The sequence below is a fragment of the Rhea americana genome, unplaced genomic scaffold (assembly GCF_003343005.1).
Source record: "Rhea americana isolate MKP2758 unplaced genomic scaffold, rheAme1 scaffold_176, whole genome shotgun sequence".
NCBI classification, from domain to species: Eukaryota; Metazoa; Chordata; class Aves; order Rheiformes; family Rheidae; genus Rhea; species Rhea americana.
Window position 1 is genome coordinate 766,799 of NW_028185883.1, and position 21,884 is coordinate 788,682.

The 21,884-nt window shown below is 35.7% G+C and overlaps 2 protein-coding genes across 10 annotated transcripts in view; one reads left to right on the forward strand and one right to left on the reverse strand.

Moving 5' to 3' along the window:
* The window catches only part of CCDC7 (coiled-coil domain containing 7), a 38,734-nt gene extending 23,843 nt beyond the window's left edge, over positions 1–14,891 (forward strand). Inside the window, exons 12-19 of one of the 7 annotated variants that reach the window (XM_085301385.1) lie at positions 959–1,078; positions 4,267–4,395; positions 5,591–5,725; positions 6,715–6,825; positions 10,726–10,842; positions 11,370–11,456; positions 12,646–12,683; positions 14,735–14,891. In XM_085301385.1, the coding sequence (XP_085157511.1) occupies positions 959–1,078; positions 4,267–4,395; positions 5,591–5,725; positions 6,715–6,825; positions 10,726–10,842; positions 11,370–11,456; positions 12,646–12,683; positions 14,735–14,806 (809 nt within the window). In that variant the 3' untranslated portion in view covers positions 14,807–14,891. The remainder of the gene's footprint in view (positions 1–958; positions 1,079–4,266; positions 4,396–5,590; positions 5,726–6,714; positions 6,826–10,725; positions 10,843–11,369; positions 11,457–12,645; positions 12,684–14,734) is intronic. The other 6 variants (XM_085301386.1, XM_085301388.1, XM_085301389.1 and 3 more) reach the window with 6 other exon arrangements.
* Positions 14,892–16,238: 1,347 nt separating this feature from the next.
* ITGB1 (integrin subunit beta 1) overlaps positions 16,239–21,884 on the reverse strand; it is a 46,978-nt gene continuing 41,332 nt past the window's right edge. For all 3 annotated transcript variants that reach the window (XM_085301395.1, XM_085301393.1, XM_085301394.1), the window contains one exon: positions 16,239–17,489. Coding sequence is in view for 1 of the 3 variants with exons in the window: in XM_085301394.1 (XP_085157520.1) it covers positions 17,424–17,489 (66 nt within the window). In the remaining 2 variants the exon portion in view is untranslated. The remainder of the gene's footprint in view (positions 17,490–21,884) is intronic.

Here is a 21,884-nt window from a genome sequence, read left to right on the forward strand (position 1 = left end):
GGGGGGGTGTATTAAAATTGCCCTGTTGATTAATAGCAGTTATAATGTTGGTATAACAGACTTCTAAAAGTTATTGAGTTCTACAGAAAGATATTTTTACTAAGAAATTAGATAAATATGAAATCATCTGTCCTGTCAAATAAAATCAAGCTGAGTATTTGGTAGCTTTCAAAATGGTGGCGTAAACAGGAAACATCAAGTGGTTTTCTGCAGAGATTAATACTTGAGTTTTGACTAGTTAGTGTTTTCCACGGTGTCTTGGGAAAAACCATAAAATAGTAGTTGACCATTTATAGATTCACCAAATTCCTACTTGCTGACTGTAGATTATGCTTCAAACAGGAGCACTACTTTGTCACATTTTAGTTTTTGGATTAAATGGCTTGGTGCTTGGTTCATTTCGCTCCAAAACACCAGTTATTATAGAAATGCAGATGAATTTGGATACTTCAAAGTTTTAGGTCATTTTGAAAATCCCAGACGCTATATAGCATCCAAATTAGTTAGATTTTCTGTACTGGTAAAAGAATTCATTCACCAAGTGAAAGAAGAGAATATGAAAGAGGTGACTGGTGGTATCTGCCTACTCACGTATTGCTAAGTGCAAGCATATTTTTTTCTGATGTATTAAGGTTTCTGACTCTCTCAGCTCATTTTTCCAGGCCTCTTTCCTCCTGCAGTAGCTCCCAGAACTCTTGATGTACACTCTTTTCCTATGGCTGTTTGAGAGACTTGTGGAAAAATGTTCTAGTTTTTTTTATCAGTGAAGATCTAGAAATAGAATTTGTTGCCTCTGCTCCAGGCAACATGAGGTTTAAATGGACCTATTAGTGTGACACAAAGTAACAGACCAGAAAAACATACTGAAAAAAGTCTATTATCTCTTTTGAATCATATTTTAAAATAGTAAATATAATTTACTTCTAGTTAYTGCTACTAAGTATTTCTCTTGTGGCAGAGAAAAAAATGCAGGACCTAACAGAAAAAAGAAAGCTTTTGCTTACCAACCTAGAATCAAATTGGAAAGATCTGCAACAGACTCGGGCTTTGGCTGCCAGCCAACTTCATGGCATGAATGGTAAGTATTAAAGAACGTCAGCTTCTAGCTATTCTGGGTCAGATTAAAGGTCCATATAGCCCAGTGTCCTATCTCCAGCTGCATTCAAAAACAAATATGTAGGTAACTACTCAGCCCTGATGAGGCCACATCTGGAGTACTGTGTCCAATTCTGGGCTCCCCAGTACAAGAGAGACATGGAGCTATTGGAGAGAGTCCAGTGTATGGCTACAAAAATGATCAGAGGGCTGGAGCATCTCCYTTACGAGGAAAGGCTGCRAGAGCTGGGCTTGTTTAGCCTGGAGAAGAGAAGACTAAGGGGGGATCTTACCAGTGTATACAAATATCTTGAGGGAGGGTGCAGAGAGGATGSGGATGGACTATTTTCAGTGGTGCCCAGTGGCAGGAAAAGAGRCAATGGGCACAGACTGAAACACAGGAAGTTCCATCTGAATATGAGGAAGAAACTTCTTTCCTGTGAGAGTGACAGAGYGCTGGACCAGGTTGCCCAGAGAGGTTGTGGAGTCTCCTTCTCTGGAGATACACAAAAACCCACCYGGGCACAATCCTGTGCAACATGCTCTAGGTGACCCTGCTTGAGCAAGGRCGTTGGACTAGGTGATCTCTAGAGGTTCCCTCCAACTGCAGCCATTCTATGATTCTGTGAACAGTATATGATTCTTGCCAGAATATTGTCCAGTTTCTGAGTCGTGGTTGATACATTCTGTATTAATATCCTGTGATTAATTTTTTCCATKAATTTGTCTATTGATTTTTCAAACATGCATTAAACAAATTTAAATCCACAGTATCCACAGTATATCAAAGTCTTTTTTTTTTCATCTAGCTGTGTAGGAAAGAAGTATCTTTTGTTTGTTTTGAACCTGGCATCTTTTTTTTCTGATAGCTCCTAGTTCATTCTTCCCCTATTCACCTTCTCCATTGTCTGTCATGGTAAGTCACCCGATCCCAATTGAGAAGCCTTTTTCAGGATGAAAATCCCGTTTATTTAGGCGTTCTCTGTACAGAATCTGTTAGGCAAATTTGATATCTGTGTCATCCTTCTCAGTGTCTTTYCTAGTTTTATTGTATCTTTTCTGAGATCGCTGAAACCAAAGTGATATTTGAAATGCAGACATGCCTGTCTTACATAAATACATAAATATGTATGGATGACAGTGTTTTTGGTTTTGTTTTCTACAGTTTTTCCATTATTTCTAGTATTCTGTTTGTTTTACTGACTGATGCTGAGCATGAAGCTGACTCTGTGCTTTGYTTCTGGACTAGGCAAAAGGTAGTTCAGAGATCACCATTGACTATGTACAACTATGACTGATTTGTACATTTCCCTTGGTTTTTATTTATGAATATTTAATTTATCTGTCTTCTCATGTAGTCCCTGAACATTTACTTGACTAGCTTGATTATCAATATTATTGTCACCCTATTACTCACCCCTTTTCCAGAACACTTATAAGTGTGTTGAACAGTACAGACCCTACTGTCGATCACTCYAGGACTCCATCCATGACCTCTCTCGAACTAGAAAACTGATAATTAATTCTTAYGATTTATTTCCTATCTTCCATCTTTAAATAGTTATTTATTCATTTGAAGACCTTCCTCATATCCTCTGGAAGTTTCTTAAAGGTCTTTTTTGAAAGGCATTGTTGAAAGCCTTTGGAAGTCCATCTGTATGAAATGATCTGTTTTTGTTTACACATTTACTGTCTCCCTCAAAGAAGTCCAGTAGATTTGTGAGGCATTACTTCACTTTGCCTGTGTTGACTTTTCCCCAGTACATTATACTTATCCATGTACCACTAGATCTTATCATTTGTACCAATTAGCAACAAAAATATCTGCCTAATTCTTCTRTATTTTTTTAAGTCTCCCAGAAAACCCTTTTAAACCTCCCAGAAATTGAGACCATGTTAGCTGYGTTCCGTTCTATTGGTACAGAGATCTGGTATTCATCTCTGAGTTTCTGTAGCCTTCYTAAATGATTATCGTTGGCTCCTGGCAAGTTCGTTGCTATTCCTTTCATTGATTAAAGTATTTTCTGTTGATATTTCATTTTGAATAATTTCTCTAATATATGCCCCATGATGGGAGATTTTAAGTTGACAGCCTCCTGAAACTTCTCCATAGTGAATATAGAGGCAGAGAATGAATTTACATAGTCCTATTTCTTTACTCTAATTATCCTTCTTGTATTTTGTTAAAATGTGTTTATTATTTTTATCCCTTCTGTAAATTACTCACCAGATTCTTTTATGGCATAATTTAGTGTTTAACTTTCTGTTCATTTCTGTTCTCTTGATTTAACTATGACATCARCTTTTTCAAAGATGTCCTCTTGTTTGAAATACCTTATTTTACTGACTGTTTAATCAGTGCTTTTTCTGTTTTTGTGATCTTTCTAAAGTATTTCTTTGAACAGATTATATGGTGCTCAAGAATATTTTGATGCCTCCTGCAAGCATGTTATCCTTCTARCTCTTTGAATTTTTTCATTTTTTGTATTTTCCTTTTTCAAAAATAAACAATTACTGAAGTAGATTTTATTTTTTTTTCACTCCTGCAATTATAATGCCCTGTCTGCTATTACCCGTCTGCAGAGTTTTTGATATGCCTATTATGTCATGTCAKTATCCTCATCAGAAAAGAAAGGTATTCTACCCTTCCCCCCATCTTCTTAGACTGCTAGCACTTCAGTAGAAGCATGGATAAGTTTGRTCTACCTTACTTACGTGTCTTCTTTATATGGGAGTCTGAAGCAAGCCTTGATCCTAATTCTGTACTTCTTTCTTAGGAAGAAAAGGTGTGATTGTGTGACTATTCTTAGGGCTGTGCTTTGGTTAGGAAATATTTCTGAGATAAAAAATATGACGCTTCAGATACACRTGTATGTTTTATTTGTTACCTAGCTTTGGACTGTGCTAATAKACTAGGTAAATTAGATAACAGATAGCATTAAAGAAATAGTTCATACATTTTCAGTGCTCATTTTACAACATGTAAATACTTTATCTGATGAAATGCAATAGTTTTATTAATCTGCATAGACATTTTTGTATTGCCACAATAGTGTTTTAGGAGAAATACAGGCATTCTGTTTCCATGTTCTGAATCTTGATTTTTCATTCTGTAGAGATATTCTGTAAATTACTTTCTCAAATAAATACACCAAAATCATCCCCTTTCAGTAGGAAACAAAGTAAAGGACCTCATCAAGGAAAGAGAGACTTTGGTTACTGAAATAGAAGAAAATCTAAAGAGCCTGCAGGAAGTTGAGAATGTGGTAACAAACCATTTAGTCACAAACAGATTAATTGGTAAGTGCAAAGTAGTAAAAGTRGCTTGAAAGTAAACATGTAGATAGATGAATATGGTGGCTTACTGGAAACAGCTGGATTTCCCTCTACATTTGCCATTGCTCCAACTCTTTCTCTGCCTATTTACCCTTTCATTCTGTGCACTGCTTCCATACTTCAGGCATTCCAGATTACTCACATTCATCCACGACTCTGCAACTCTCACAACCACTAGCCAACATACCATGCTGCCAGAAATGCCCTCTGTTAGCTCTATCCTTCCCCTTGGTATTTCATGTCATCAGTAAGCACAAAACAAAATAAAAAAGCAGGCTGTGATTAGTAGTACTAGTTGGTGTATAGAAATGAATAGAGAGTGACCACAAGATCTAGTATATGTGGAAAGTAATCTACACTTTCACCTGAATATTGGCTCATTCTTTACAGTGAGATATCTTTAGCTGATGATGAATGTTCTGATGAGAAGATATATCTTGAAAATTTCAAACAAAAATAAGTAAAAATCTCTATTGTGTAAAAGAAAATTTAATAGTTTGCAGTGCAAGACATTTATAATAGGAGTGTTGCTCTTTAAATCACTTAAGAATGTCTAAGTATGCATGACTGTCTCTTTAGGCAATCCTAATCACGTACATAAAATTAAGCACAGAAGCAAGAGTTTGAAAAGCTGTCTCTTGGTGTGTACTTGAGAATTTAACATAGCAAAGAATTTACAGTATAGTATTTTCAAATTTCTGTTTTAGATCAAAATAATTAACTTGCTTTATGTTTTGTGTAAGGCAGTGTTAAAGCAAGTTGTGATTCTTCTTATGAGGAATCAACAAATAAATATTTTTAAATAAAAACAATATTTTAATCCATTTCCATTGACAGAATATGTAAGACTTATTTTTTTGGATCCTCAGTATTTTAAAAATTTTCTTACATTCCTGTCTCTCACTCTTCCATTTATTGTTAATCTGTCTTTTTAAAAAATCTTACCTTTAATGTTTATTTAATATTTAATCCAAATATTCTTAAATTATTTAAAATTCTGCCCTACACGTTTTTTCTAGTTGTAATTTTTCCTTTCTAATGAGATAATCCCATGGTGCTGATATATTTGTTACATGAGCATTCACTTGAGTTACTTTCCAGTACTCAGTGTTCTGGTACATATATTCATGGTTGCTTCTAAATATTTTCTTTCTACTAGATAATTGCTTAGGCAACAATTCTGATCTTTTTGAAAGAAAATCAGAAGTGCCCAGAAAATGGCCTCTAAATAGTAGAACTTTGCAGCTAGAACGTATTCTTTCAGCTCTTCCACTTGATCAAGACAGAAGCTCTGGTAAGTAAAGAATTTTACTTTGAAACCATATAATTATTTATTCATTGTTTTCTATTCACATAGAAAACTAARACAGTGATGTGTTTTGGACAGGTTTGGTTAATGTGATCCTTTTATCTAAAAAGAGGACAAAAGAGTGCAACTTAACAAAAATATGAAAGCACTAGTTGATGACTGAGTTGAGCTGTCACACGTTGACATCTTCATTTAGGGGAAATGGGTAAAAATGGAGAAATAACAATATTTTGACCAAAGATGATTGATTTTTGCAAAATCAGTCTAATTAATAGCATTTTTCAAATGCTGTCCTTTGCCCCATTCTATATGCTTTTCATGTATCTTTTTCTTCAGTCTCTTCTTCATATTAGTAATGAGAAATAAATAATATAAATTTTAGTTTTTTATATTTTTTATAATTCTGGAGAGCTGGAGTTTAGCATTGAGAAGAGAAAGGTTGGGCATTTATACCCTCTTATGAGGGTATCCAGTGAAAGGATAAGAGTCAATGGACACAAATACAAGAAATTCAAACATAAAATTTATTTTCTACTATGAGRGTTGTGAAACACTGGAATAGTTGCCAGAGAGGCTGTGGAGTCTATTTTTAGAGAGATTTGTATCCTACCCAGTTGTGGCCCCAGGCTACCTGCTCTAGTTGATACTGCTTTGAGCAAGAGGTTGAATTAGATGTGCTCCAGAGGTTTCTTCCAACCTCAACTGCTCTGTGATTCTGTGATAATGAATATTTATTTGTGATGGAAAGGAAAAAAAAAAAGTCAGATTGTATAATATTGCAGTTGTACAGAAAAAGAGAGAGAAAGAGCAGAATCCTAAAGAATGTTTATCAGTTTAGATGTAACTTGTGATAATGTATACAAATAAAATAACTAAATTAGAATACTGTTCATGGATTTTAGTCTGTCATTTGGTGAGACACTCTTTAATTGTAATTCACTTCATTTGTTGTCTGTTATATAACCTGTTTGCAGAAAATGAATTGTTAGCACAAAAAAATAGAATTCTGCTTCCAAATCTTCCATCAGCTCTGTCATCTGTTCAAAGTACTGACAAATCCATTGGTAAGAAAGGGACAGTTCCAGGTAATAAATGGTGTAGATTTCTACATTTTTGGTTGTTGTTTTGGGAGATTTTTCTTGAACATTAATTTACCTTTTAAATCTTACAGGTAACTTCTGTGGCTCTGTTTAGTGCATGTGTCCTACATACTCTGGCGTGTCACAGCCATTTCCCTGCGTTCCAGTCCTATCCAGCCAGCACAGCTGGTCTGGCGAGGAGAAAAGGGCCCTAATGCAATAGCTTATGAATGTGTGTGGTCCAGGTGCTAAAAGGGGGGTCTGTAAGGCCATAATATTTGAGTAAGACTTGTACAGAATGCATTGGCCTGTACAAAAAGAAAGGAAAGGAAAGGTAGATGGCTAAATTAGCTAGCTGACCAAGTTATTGAATGTAGTAGGAGGAGAAATATCATGCTGCATACCCTGAGTCTAATTGCTTCTTGAGCAGTAYGCAAAGATTCCTGCCATATACCTTATATTTTTATCTTTTAAAATCTGTATTTGAAATATATCTGTAAAGAATATTTAGATACAAAGTTTTTACCTCTGGCAAAGAACCTCAGTGACAGATTAGCATCTATTGTATGCTGGTCATTACAGGAAGAACTAAAGAAGCTGATAGTTATCATCCCTGATACCAGAAAAAGAGGCAAAAAAGTCAGAATTCTAGCTCCACTACAGCTGAAACATTGAAATGACTCCAAAGGTTAAACTCTGGGACATTCAGGAGCCACTACATGCCCGGAATAATTGCTCTCCTTATTTTTTACTCTGAATTGTTGGTTTGGTATCCTCGGCTCTGAGTAGCCTTATTGCCAGCCTTTCAGATTTATGATGTTTGCGAATGTATGAATAAACTAAAAAAAAAAAAAATACTTCATCTGGTGCCAGGCAGACAGTCCTAACCTACTAGTACTGAAAAGCATGTTACTAAATGGAAAATCTTCATATGAGATACTCTATAATGATAGATGACTTGATAGAACAATTCTACTTTTTGAAGAGCATTAGTGCCTTTTTTTCTTTCCTCTCACACCTGAATAAAGAGATGTTTCATGTTGCTGTCTTCTATATTCTTGTGACTGCCAAAAGGAGAACACAGTTACCTTCTGAGCTGAGGGAGACCAGTGTTGACTGGTCTTTGTCTCTCCTGGATGTAGCATGTTATTTATGTGATAACATAAATCAGTCTTTTTGAATATCTTAATGTAATTTAGAACATTGTAAGAGTCAAAGTAAAAGCAATGGAAGATAATAGATTATCCAGACCTCATGGTGATTATCACGTTTCACCCYGAAAGAATGTTAATTCCATTCTTTTGCAGATTTAAGATGTTTGAACTTCTTCTGAAATACCTGGCTTCTTCTGAAATACTTAGCAGATGTATTACGTCTCCTTTAAGGCTTAGTTCAAAAGAAATTCCATATATTCATTAATATCAATATATGAATAACTTTGAGCTGGCTGATACAAGCCTTTATTTTTTTTCCATATCTAAATKAGATAGCTACTGTTGCTAGATCACAACTGCAATCCTAAACAGTTTTGATTTAAATTTTGATTAACTGCTATTTGTCTTAGCATGATAATTCAAAGCAGGTAACTCCTAAGATGGCAGTAAGTTGRGAGGGGGGCAGGGAGAAAGAGATCTTAAAAGGTGAAATTTTGTAGAGAAGGATCTTCTCTGCTATAGACTCCAGGATTGTATAGTAAATGAGCAAGCATTGCTAGTCAAGTACAATTTTGTGCAAAACACAATTCTGTGCAAAGCTTCCCAGGGATGGATGAACTGCCACAGGTTTTGCAAGATTAATTTGGGACTGTTCTCTCACAGGACTAATTGATAGTTGAGAACCTAGACAAATRACTAAATTATTGAAGCTTAATGAGTAACTTTATAACACCTAAGCTTCAGCTGACAGTTTATTCATGTTTAGCCCATGRAAAAGGCAAACAATTATCCTTAGGTTTGATATATGGTAATTTAATTTTAAATTCAGTGTGGTCACCCTAGATACCTTTATTCCCAAGGTAGGCTTGTGCACTTGACTTTCAAGATTAATGTAACACTGTTGCAAGAAATGCAGAAATTCTTTGGACATTTCAGAGTGCTGTGAATGTATACTGAGTTCCTGTCAYTTAAGGGAAGACTATCTTTCCCATCCTCCAGTGTGTCAACAGTCAGCTAATCCAACGCACGTTTCATTAGCAAATGATCTTCAAAAGAATAATTTTCAAATTCCAGTTCGCAGTCACAGATTCATGCTAACTGGAGATTGAACCTTTCTTCCCACTTGGAAGATGTCATTCTTCAGTTTGAGYCTGATGTCAGTCAGGGTTTCTCTCTTAAAAAGTCCAAACCATAGCAGAACTTGTTTAAAAAATTAACAGACCAGGAGGTAGACGTAACCACAAATTACAATATTCTGTGAACCTCTTTGCTACTGCAAGCTGTCATTCTCTACTGTCACGCCAAAAGGTGTAAAATTGTTTCCAGTAAGTTTTGCTATTAACTCTTCTTCCTGTTCCATTATCCACGTATGCTCACATTAAGGTGTCCCTGTGCCATCATACCCTTGCAGTCTTTGTTCCCTTGTCTGCAACAGGTTTTGGTATTTTGTAGTACAACTATGGGATTATCCAATCCTAAATTATTCCTATTACTGTGCATCCTGCAGATACTCAAAACAATTCAGCAAGTCATCTCAGCAGGGGACAACTGTGCAATTGGCAATAGAGAATTGGCACAGAGAACTCCATCTTTCTCTATATTTTCCACAAACAATGAATTCAGTACAATCATTTGTGTCACCATTTAACCAAATAGTGCTATTTCATGTCTATATTCTAATTACTCTTAACTATTTATATCAACACTTAAAAATGCATGTACAAGGTGAAATTGTGACCCCCCCTTCTCATCATTCCACTTTTTAAGCTGTATTGTTGTTATACATATGTAATATTATTCTTAAAAATCCAAATATTGAAATAATTTCCATTATATCTTATTAAATAAGTGATTTACTTAAAAGCTAACTTAGTATACTGTCTTGTGTAGAATGTAGAATTCAATGATTCCTGAAAGGAAGAAATGCAATTTCATTACTTAGGCAAATATAAGTTTTATCTTTCTATATTTTMTATCCCTTTCAGATACTGATATGTGTGTATGCATATGAAAATAAAAAACAGTGGGCATATTTGATCTGTATTTGTAGTTTTTAAAACACCTGATGCATTCAAGATTTCAGTCAGACAGTTGTATGCTTTTGTTTTTGCAATTATCCATTTACCCCTTGTAAATGCTGATAGTGTTACTGATTCATAGTCACAGGCAGCACTCAGTTTGTAAAAAAAAAAAATTAAAAAAAAAAAAAAAAAAAAAATAAAAAAAAAAAAAAAAAAAAAAAAAAAAAAAAAAAAAAAATTCAAATACATATATTCATGAATAGATTTTCTGATTAAATAAAATTTCTTGTCAAGCCTGTTTTTCTGAAAACACATTTGGTAGCTGATGCAGATACTATTAGAGATTATCTCCTCACAAAATCACCTGTTTTAGATATTTCACTTACAGTTCAGATCCAAAAGAGTATTCTGTTTGCTTGACACATTTCTTAGTGATGTGATTGACACTGATCAAAATAAACATAGATCATAATGGATTTTGGAATTATTATAACATTAAGTTGCATATACTGTGAAGAATATGAGGCACAAGTTGTTTGAAATTAGCCAATAGAGCTAATTTTAATTGCAATCCTTGTGCTTATTTTTACTAGTTACCATTGCTTCTTTCTTGTCTTTTTTTACATGGAGATGCTGTCTTCTTGATTGTTTTTTCTTAGTAGAAATAGCGTGATTTTGAATGACTGTTTTGCCTCTGAAAACTTAATTTTTTATATATTATGTTTTGGAAGCAGCTGCGCAGCCAACCTACRACAGAGAGACTACATCACCTGTTCAGCAAATGATGCCATCCAAAGTTGTATCCAGTATACATTTTGACTTTTCTGTACTTCCAGCCTTAATACCAGGTAACTCAGAAAGTCAGCGCTATGTGTGAAACTTAGAAAGTAATTCAGTGTTTGCTGAACACAGTGATTGTCAGGATCAGTTCTGTGGGGTGAAAAGGCTGCAGTTGGTCTGTACCCTTTCAGTCTGCAGAGGATGGTGGGCCTCTAAACTAAACAGGAGAAGTATCTTGTGGCTACCATGTGGCTTGATGTAGGATTGACATTTCAGACCCTGTGTTTACTAGTCCTTTCAGACCCTGTGTTTACTGGTCCTGGGCAAACTGGATCACTGATACAAAATAATACTAGTTTCAGGCAGACTTTACATTTTTGTGACTTTTAATTTCATATATATTTTTAACAAGGGGAGTCCACATGTTCTCAARGCAGTATTTATATTTTCTGTTCTTAAACTGAATTTTATGACTATTAAAACCAAAATTGGTCCTAAAGAATTGAGAATTTACTTTTTTTTTTTAAAAAAAAAACTATTAAATGATGTGCCATATACTGTGTTCTGATTATCTGCTTTTACATACGATGTACAGAAGGGAGAGTTCAGAAGGCATCAGAAATTGAACTTCCTCCGAAGAGAAAGCTGGTGAAAAAAACCACAGACATTTCTGAGAATAAAAGTAATATTTTTATTTATATTTACAAAATCGTTATATATATACATTCTAATATATTTACAAAAAATCTAAATCTATCCAGTGTTTTAGTCAGTACAAATATAGTATTTCTATTTATCTGAAAATGTTTTACTTCCTTTTCTTATACCACCATGAAATTGTGCCACTGACTTTGCTATGGAGGTTTAAGAAGTTACTGTTCCAATGAGGACAGGGGTAGCACAGGTTAGCTCTTCAGCTGCAATGCAAAACCTGGTTTATTACCTAAATTATTGATGACAATTAATACATAGGAGTCTGTGAATTATGGGTGTGGATCTAGGCAAGAGGTTAATGCTGGTGTCTTCTCTGTGAAAATTTTAACTTTCGGTAAGGGAATGAAGAGAGAAGCTGGATCAACAGTGTCTTAAACTCTGGCTGCTAAGCCTGTCAGGTCACGTGTTAAGAGTTCACTTGTCGGAATACTATATACTAAGTTACTTACATCAGTGTTAGAATTTAGTGGTGGTGTTCTCAAACAGTTATGCATTGGATGATATGACATAGAGAGTTTAAGTTCCTAATGGCATTGGTTTCACCTGTTGCCCAAAGAGCTATTCCTAGGTTGAGCTAGGAATTTTTCAGGAAAATTGGTCCAAAATGCTGATATGTCAAAATATTTTATGAAAATACCTGTTTGATGAACTGTCAAGATCCCTGTTTGTCAGGGCTTTTCCGGGGGAAAAGGGAATCTGTTTTCCTGTGAGTGTGGCTGGCTGTTTCTTCTTCCGTGCACCACTGTTGTATGACCATGAGTCTAAAAGAAGTAAAAGGAGCATCTGGAATGAATGAAGATAGTGAGGGAAAGACCCATGATGAGTRTGAGGTAGGTGGGTTCCGAAGACAGAAGTATTTCTCCTTCTCCGCGGGGATGTGTAGTGACCAGRAGTCAAGCAGTGTGCACATACTCTGGATAATGGGATAGGATAGGATCTCTGTAGTTGGCTGTATTGTATAATTTTCATTCTACAAAATTAAAATTTGTWGCAGATTGTGTAACTAATGTAAATGTATTTTAGTGTAGTAGAGTATCTTAAAAACTRTATTATATAAAACGTTGTATTTTACTATGTTGACCTTATTATGTTAAACATCAAAAAGCCTAAATAAGCTTTCATGCTGGATCTGATAGAAGTACTGGTTTTGGTTTTAGGAGACTCTGATGCCTCAACTCCTTACCAGAGAAAATGGGTAAGTAAATACATTTTTTTCAAAAACATATCATCATTCACTTGAACTCTTTCCAGCAGAGCTTTCCAACAAATTAACTGAATTGAAATGAAATTCTCAAAGAACAGATTCAGTCACGCAAGGAGGTGTTTTATGAAATTTAAGAGTGTTTTACAAAGTATAACTAGCCTTAATTATGGGCTGTAGGGAGTCACAGTGCTTCCTTTATGACAGCTGCTGTGGAGCTGGAAGTAATGTCTAGGTTGTGTATATTTATATACACAATYGATAATGGAGAGCTCACTACCTAATAGGAAACACAGCCTGAGTGGAAAAGAGCTGTGAACTGGTCATATAAACAAAGGACTGCATCAAGAGTCTTTGTGGAGAAATTAAAATAGCGTAAAAAAAAAGACTTAACTGTTAAAACGTTTTCTTTCTAAATACCTTTGTATTTGAGCAAAATTCTTCCTGATAAGGACAAGTACATGCAAACATTGTTTCTCTTCAACTCTTAGCTCTTTTGTAGTTCTAGCCTTAACAAGTAATGGGCAACACTTGTTTTCCCTTTCTGTCAAAATAAGAGAAATGAAAGTTTAAACATTTTCTGTGTGTAAACCACAATATACCTGCTTTTGTTTACAAAAAATTCTTTTGAAATTGAAGTTAAATTTGTTGTAGGTTTGAATGCTATCCCTGTGGTAACTTGATGTTCATGTGCCCTTACTGGGCAGGGCAAGATTCTTTGCTAGCAGTTACTTACGGAAATCATGACTTTTCCCTGGATAGTGTTCTGTTTTTTTCCTACAGCATGGTGAACCCCAAATTCCCAATTCATTATAGTTACTCCTGGCAGCGAGACATAATTCCCTGTAGCAGCTGTCAGCTTCTCTCCTTACAATGATTTTAAAAAACACTAATGTTTAACTGATTATCGTTACTGGCATGACACAAGCTGTCACGGTATTTGAGAATCCTCTCAAACCCAGCTTCTTCTGCTTAACAGTCTTCAAGAGCAACAGTCAGATGTTAACCTGTACATATCAGGACTTTAACTATCAGGATCCTGTCTTGTCTCACTAACTTAATCTGAGAAATTTACAAAAAACTATTCTGCTTCCAAGTGGTGAAGTTTCACTTTGATTTTCAGCTTAGAAAACTAACTGGGATCTGTGTTTCAGTACTTTACCATCAGTCATTTAAATAATCTGAGAATTTTTCAGGTTGAAAGGGGCCCCATATTAGCCTTGCAGTAATGTGTATTTTTTTCTTTGAATTCTGTAAGGGCCCATGAAGCAGCAAGATTTGCAAATAAGCCATTATTTTCTCACTCTATAATGGCAGTATTTCAGAAATGTATTTTACACACCCATCGTACTGCTTATCTTGAGAACTTTTTATTGCTTGTGGGAAGAATCGTCCTGTCTCTTCAGCTTCTAGGGAAGCTGAGTAGATGCGTACCTGCGTTTACAAGATGACTTAATAAGGTTTAGCTTCCAGATTTTTTTTGATAGAACTGCTTTGTTTAAATGGAATTCCTATCATAGGATTAATTTGCCCTCACTTTAGGTATCTAACCTTTAGATGCCTAAATTTGTGCTCGTCATTCTAAGTGCTTTTAGTATCAGTTGAAAGAAGTAGACAACAGAGATTATGTTTCTTCTTCTCCATTAACTGAAAAGGACCAAGAATGACCAACCTGGGCTTAGATATTTAACTTAAAAATGTCTTAGAATAAACCAAATGAATCTTGCTCTGTATTACTTAACCTTGCACCCACATGCACAGCTATTTATCTTAATACCATCTAGACTCTGAAGACAAAGATTGCATGTATATATTCTTTTTGGTATGTACGAAGTTAATTTCTGCTGCTATTATGCTAGTAATTCCTTGCATTACAAGTGTCTGTCTTGTATCATTATACTATTATTTGCTACAAAAGCTTTTGTTACTAAGATTTTTTCTGTGAGTAACCAAACAACGGAATTGAAGAGGTATAATCGGATATTTTATACAGTATTGTCGTGCAATGCAAACAAATATATTTATTTATTTATTTTAATTTCCAGGAAGCATTGTTTATTTCTGGGAAGAGTTACCCTTTGCTGAGCTCAAGGAGTCAAGAGGCAAAAAGGAGGTGAAACATCTCTGATAGGATTCTCTCATATGCCTCTTAATAGAATACTTGTGATGGTAAACTTACAGCGTTAATAATAAAAATACCACTCTGTCACTCTCCTATAGCCTGGACACTTCATATTTTATAGCCAGTCTATATTTGGGTTATAAGTGGTGTATGACAGTTACAGTTGGACCACTCAGACTGCTAATTCCTGCTGTGCTGTAAAGCTCTGCAATTCAGCCCTTTTATGAATAATGATTATCTACTTAGTTTTATACTTTTTATCACATTTCAGAGCAGTAACTTCTGACAAAAGCCTCTCCCGCAAGATTATGAGATGTGTTAGTATTTATGGAGCTGTTTGTATTGAATGGACTATGACAAACTGTTGACCTCTGAAAAGGCACCATAGGCATTACAAGATAGACTGGAAGTTACAGCCAAATCAAGCACACTGATTGTCATCAGTGCTAACAGGCAGTAGATCTGTGTGTCATATAAGGGACACAGGTTTGCGGGAAGAATATAAAATAAAGGATTCTTCATTAAAGAAAGAATGGGCAGGAGCCTGAAGGGGGCTGACAAGGGAATGGACTGCTTTTTGGGGAGGAAAGAAAGATTTAGGCATCTTCAGGACTATATCCTAGCTGAGTTTAAAAGTGTTAAGAATACTAATGCAAAATACACAAATATATTTCACTGTCCATAGCTATATACACATACAAACTAATTAAAATAGACACAAAATTTCCCAAAGCAAGGTACTATTTGTTGCAACTAACCTACCTCTTTGAAAGGTGAACTGTAAACCACAGCATCTACAATGTAAGAGGTGGAGATACTTACACTGGAGTCATTAGTGGACTGAGAAATGAGTACACTCTATAGTTTTCCTTCTTTTGCTGGACCATCCAGTCCCGATTAAAAGTAAATTGAGGATTTCTGTGAACCATGTGACTTGAGTCTGAGACTGTAAGGTAGCTGTTCTTGCTCTAACTGTTCACTGCAGTTGCTGGTGCCAGAATTTCCATAGTCACAAACTAGAGCCCCTCACCCAGGAAAATAGTTTAAAATGAAGTTTAGAAAGAGGCTAGGACAAACTGTTGATCAGGCAAAGGGTTATGGCCAGAGAAGCATTCTAACCAGCAAACTCTTGTTATGTGACTGGCCCCTTTTATCCCCTTATCCCTGTATTTTCCCAGTGCCTTGTTCCTCCTGAACCCACCTTGACACCCCCCTCCCCTTGCTTCCACCCTGAACAGCACATTATGAGTCTTGCACAATCCCCAGCACCTCTTCCCCTGCATCCCTTGATGAGCTCCTCCTCTTGACTCAGGGTGATGGGACAGTGYGGGCATGAGCGTAAGAAAGTCTTTTATGGCACTGGCCCAAACAGACTTAGATCTGTTTGCTGAGAAGTATCTGTACACAAGATAAAGAGATGACATTCATGTATTTTAAGATACTTTTATTTAATAAATAACTTCAGTAAGAGCACGGTAAAAAGTGAACATCTGTTAAAATAAAAAGGCACTTAAAACAAGGCTATGACTATGAGGCAACCTGAATGGTCAAAGGCAAATATACATGGCACATGTCAAAAATGGTGTGTGACTCACGTCACATGACAAACTATGCAATCTTAGCTACAGGGTAAAGGCAAATTTACAGCTAAGACTGCCAAAGAAAAAAGAGCTTGTGTTGATACAAAAATTTTACAAAAAGAATTGCAACCACATACGTTAAAAGTTACTAGAATGGTGACAAAGCACCAGGCTTCAAACCAAGGAAATATTACAGAAGAAAGACATGGTATGACATAAGGCCCTTATTTGTTTTGAGGATGTCTTGGTAAACTACTTTATGATACTGCCACCCAGGACTTGAATTTCCAAAAAAAAAAAAAAATAAAATAAAAAAAAAATAAAAAATAAAAAAAAACACATACACAAAAAAAAACCTAAGCAAGTTACCAGTCAACAACTTTTTCAGTGATGTCATGTGTTTTAAAGCTGTTTTTTCTGTCTTAAAATTCTTCCCACCACCGTTCCTCTTAATCATAATCTAGCATTAAACAATTTAAGTAAGTACACACTTTTCAGTCATTTACACTGCTCATTTCCAACTTACTCAACTTCCTATACACTTAATCACATGTCTAGCAAGTAGAAGACCAGTTATTCATCAGCTCCGTATTGAGTGAGTTTAATTATATCTGCAAACTCAAGCCCTGATTTCCCTGTAAAGTTTAAAATTTTAATACTAAATGGCTAGGCAGAGCCCTCATACTGATTGCTTTAACCATTTCCCTCCCAGTCATGTCATAGCAGTATCACATCCTGTAGAAGACCTAGATTCACAGCACAGGAGGAAAAAAATATCAAAAAGGCACCATGTGACCGTAGCTGACTAAGCTATGCAGTCTCAAGTTTTTTTTGTCAGACCCTGGCACTGATTATTTGCAAAAAAATAAAAATTAAAATTACATATGGTACATTTTCAAAACCTGCACAGGAAAACAAACCTATATGTAATGAATTAGTAAAATCACTGCAGTTTGCCCTAAATCTATCTTACTGTGACTACAAAAAAATTGCTATGCTGCATACAGTGTTGTGAAGTTACACAAGCAGTGCTCATTTTCCCTCGTATTTAGGATTGACCACAGTTGTCACTGCACTCTTGTAAATAGGATTTTCACCCTAGAAAAGAAAAATATTTATATTAGTTTTTAAAGAAAGATCTGAAAAAAAGCATGGCATTTGTGCAAAGTGTAAAACAAGAATAGATTAAGAAATTACCCATTAATGTTTTGCTCTTACACACAAACAAACAGCTTAAATCAAACCAGGTTTCTCTGTAGCAACTTTAACAAAGGCATGCTCAGCTACTAAAGCAAGCGGTTAGGGCACGATCCTACTCAGCTGATGCCCCAGGTTCCCTCCGAGCTGATGAACTGYGTACGCTCACTGGAGGGCTGAGCAGTCAGCTCAACGCTGCAGCCCCTCAGACTTTTAGAGACGAACAAAATCGCAAACAAACAATGTTGGAAACCATGACCGACACTTACAGACCACATTCTGCTGTAATAAACATGTAAATAACCTACTTTGTAATACTTTATAAATAAAGCAGAAAGGCTTGCAGTATTTTAATAATACACATTCAGTATTATGTTGAGTGTTTAGCACTTGTCATTCTCATTTTGTTCCTGCATTTTTTTTTCTGATATGCATAAAACGCAGCTAAAACTAAGACTGGTGCAAATACGGTAGTAAAAACATTATTTCTACTGATGTAAGGTACGCTTACTGAATAATTCCATCTTTCTTTCTTACTGACATTTGAAAAACCTCTAGAATAAGTTTATTTTTAAGCTTCCTTTGTTCCGAARCTTTCTGTATGACTTTTACCTCAATAAATCTTACTCAAGTTATGGCAAGTCCTTGCAAAGCTAAGATAAGTGATTGATTTAAACTCAAAATGAATGGATAAATTTTATTAGAAAGAAGAGTTGCCACTACATTTCTGTTGATACAGCGTGGATCTTCAGTGCTATATATATTAACCTAAATAAATGTTGTTCGCCAACGTAAAAGTTCTTCAGTGAATATACAGAATATTTCTTGAGAAAATTCAGTGCTACTGTCAGCCTGAATGTAGTTCTGCCCAGAACTGTATCTTGCCCTCGTCAGCGAGAAGGGAGCACTTCTCCCTCTGAAGTACTATCCAGTTAAGATGACTTATAGCACGTTAATTTTGCTCTATTAAATTATAAAGCATTTATAAATATTTCAGGTTGAAACAATTTTTTCCCACAGTCAATTGAAGAAAATCTTCTTCCTCCTCCTATCCCCCAACTCTGGATGCCAGCTTTTGATAGTCTGTTTTGAGTATAGAGCAAATTGGGTCTGTCGAACTTGCAGCTTTAATAAAATAGAATTCCCACAGTTTTGTTCCTTATCCTTCTTGCTAGAGTCAGAAGACTGAATCTTCAAAAAGGACTTTTACTGGGAACTAAGGTTGATTTTTAAACCAAAACTAGATTATTTTAAAAAAAGTTATCCACCCTCTCTAAGTGTTAAATGGAGACACCATGTTTTGTAACAGCAGCATTGGTAGAAGAGAGGTTTGTGGCTTTTTTTTTTTTTTTTTTTTTTTTTTGTATTATGCTGCTATTTAAGAAAGCTCAGTGTAACATTTTCTACCTGGAACTTTGTTGCTTAACTAAAGGAAGACTGTGTCTTGAGCTCACATGAGGATTCAGTGACAGGAGAACTGAAAGGAGTATTCTCAACTGAATCCCAGATGAGAAAGTTTTCCTTTCACTTTTCTTACTTAGAGGTAGTCCTTCAAAGTATAAATTTAAGCAGAAGGCATTATAATACTTAGCACAGTTAAAACTGCAAGACATACATAAGTCTGATCTTGGTATGTCATGACTCAGTAGAGTTGCTCTACGGAAKAGCCTTATTCACAGGTACATTTTTAATGCCAGTACAAACATCTTGGTTCTATCTCCCTTTATTTCCCTTTACAGGGTAATTATACGACCTATTTCAGAAACTTCTATTTATTCACTTCTTCACAGGATCTAGAAAAGCAGTAGTGACTTCATTCAAACCTTATAGTTTTGATCTTTTCTACAAAAATAAACAATAATGAATTAATGAGATCCAAGACTCAGTAACATTTCAGGATGTGCAATTCGAGTACGCCACAGTTGTCCCCTTCATTTTGCAGCATGCCCCACAGCACTTAACTTTAGATGGCAGATAGCTGATGTAAAGTCTCAAAACCCAAGTTTTAATTTCCCATTAAAATGAGTTGCATTTTGCCTTAAGTGAGCTGCTGTTCTGAATATTTATTTTAGTTCTCAGAAACTTGATGTCCCTTTAAATATATGATCTACAGAGATGAGGCTTGTCTGTTTTTCCAGGGCCACAAACCTGGAGAATCAACTGGGAATACTAGAGAATGTATTACAGAGTGACATGCTGTAACAGAAATACTTCATTCTGCCTCCCAACTTCTTGGTCACACTGCTCCCCACAGCTGAGCGCAATGAGGAACAGAAGTTTTAATAAAGACTTCTGTTAGAGAAATGCTAAAATCTCAATAGGCTATATTCCATGCAGATTAGAAAAGACTGCAGGTAGCTTTTGAACGGTAAGGCGTTACATGTAACAGAGGAGTGCTTGATGCTGAGACTCCTACTGCTCTATCTAGAGCATGTACATCATATATTATGTAATGTGTTATATTTTAATCTTCAACATATACATAGTTCTTAATCTTCAGCATTTTACCAAACAGACCACCTCCAGCACATATAAGGAGGTATAGATTTRGATGTTCTGATTTATAAAGCGAGATAACTTTTATCATGCAGTGCAGGAACCAGTCTGAAGCTCAGGATTAAAACTCGAAAGTTTGCAGGGTGCAGTTCATACAATTAATTTTACATTTGGAACCAGGTTAGAAATGCAATCTGCATGGTATGACTGAATATTTATTACAGTGCTTTTCAAGAGTAAATCAGAATTTGAAACTTGCATAATCTTTATTTAGCATGTCCTATTTATAAGGAAAGTAAAATGCTGTTCTGTCTTTTCTCTCATTTGCACTTTATGTGACTGTTAGAAGCACAGGGTGGGAGTTAGGTCACTCAGTAAGRCACTGAAGTATCTCAGTTTCCACTCTAAGTAATGGAGATTYACCAATACAGTCAAAGCTATTCAGCTTAACCTAACCTTACACTTGTTCAGCTAAATAACACTTTCGGCTCTACTGGCTATAATCAGAATATTGTTACCCAACMAGTTTGCAAGTCCACCCTGGTATCTTCTGTCAGATGGGCAGTGAGAGCGCTAGCTTTTCCAACAGAAGTTGGTCACYGGGTCTCAGCTCTGGCTTGGAGACRTTGTCTACAGATAGCTTATCATTAAAAGTAATAAGGAAATTGAGTCTAAACATCTACTAGTCTAACACCAATCTGGCTTCACTTAGGTCATCTCACAGCTATCACATGCAAAGAACTTTCAGAAATTAACAATCTTCAAGATTTTTAATTGGAGATTAAAATATAGTGTTCTAAACTTCCTGTCATAGACAAATACTRTAGTTTTTTTAAAATATATCTGTTTCCTTCATGTCAATGCAGAAAATACTCAGGTTTAAGCATGCAAAGTTAGGGAAAACACTTTTGCCACATGCCCTTATAAATGAAAGTATTGTGCATACTTGAACCAAAATGGAATTGACAAACCACAGCTATAGGCAAGATACAAAGAGTTGAATACATTAGAATAAAGCTAGAGGTATTAAAAAAGTACCTACAAAGAATAAAAAACTACATTCTTGCAACAGTATTTAACTAGACTGGGCTGCTTAGAGGGTAAGTTTAGCCTACTGCTGGGTAAAGACATACTATAAAAGACTACTACATAGGATTTTTGCTTATCATTTTTTCAATGGTCTGTTTCAACAGTCACCTAAACTACCTATATTGTGGGTTTAAGTCCTATGTCACCATAAGAAACTGCATTCTAGAATATTTAAACTTGTACAAATATATTGTTCAAGAGCTGTATCTTACTAATTTCAGCTCTCATAAATGGTCATCATTATTTTTCATCAATATAATACAAGTCATCTGTCAACATGTAAATATGGCAATTGCATCAGAGGATAAAACAAAGACTTAGCTTAAGGGCAACAGAAATGACAGGATGTCATTACTACTACTACAAGACTACAGGGGAGCTAACCCACTATTAAGGAAGTTTATTAACAGTTCAAACCTCAACCGGGCAGGCAGTGAAGACCGTAAGGTCAGAGAGCAGTGGAATGACACCAAAGAGCACCTGTGCTGCAGGCCTAGGACAAACTGACTCCAGTWGAAGCTAGCCAGCTTGAGCATCAACTGCAAGGAAGCTGTGGTAACGGCTCCCTCCCCATGGCACACCCGACACCGGCCAAGTATTCAGGACCTTGTCCATCGCATGCTCCGTGCCGCAGCAGTTCCACTCATGGTAATAACCAAGCCACATACACGTCCRACTGCGACCAGGCACAGAGAGGGTTACAGAAACTGC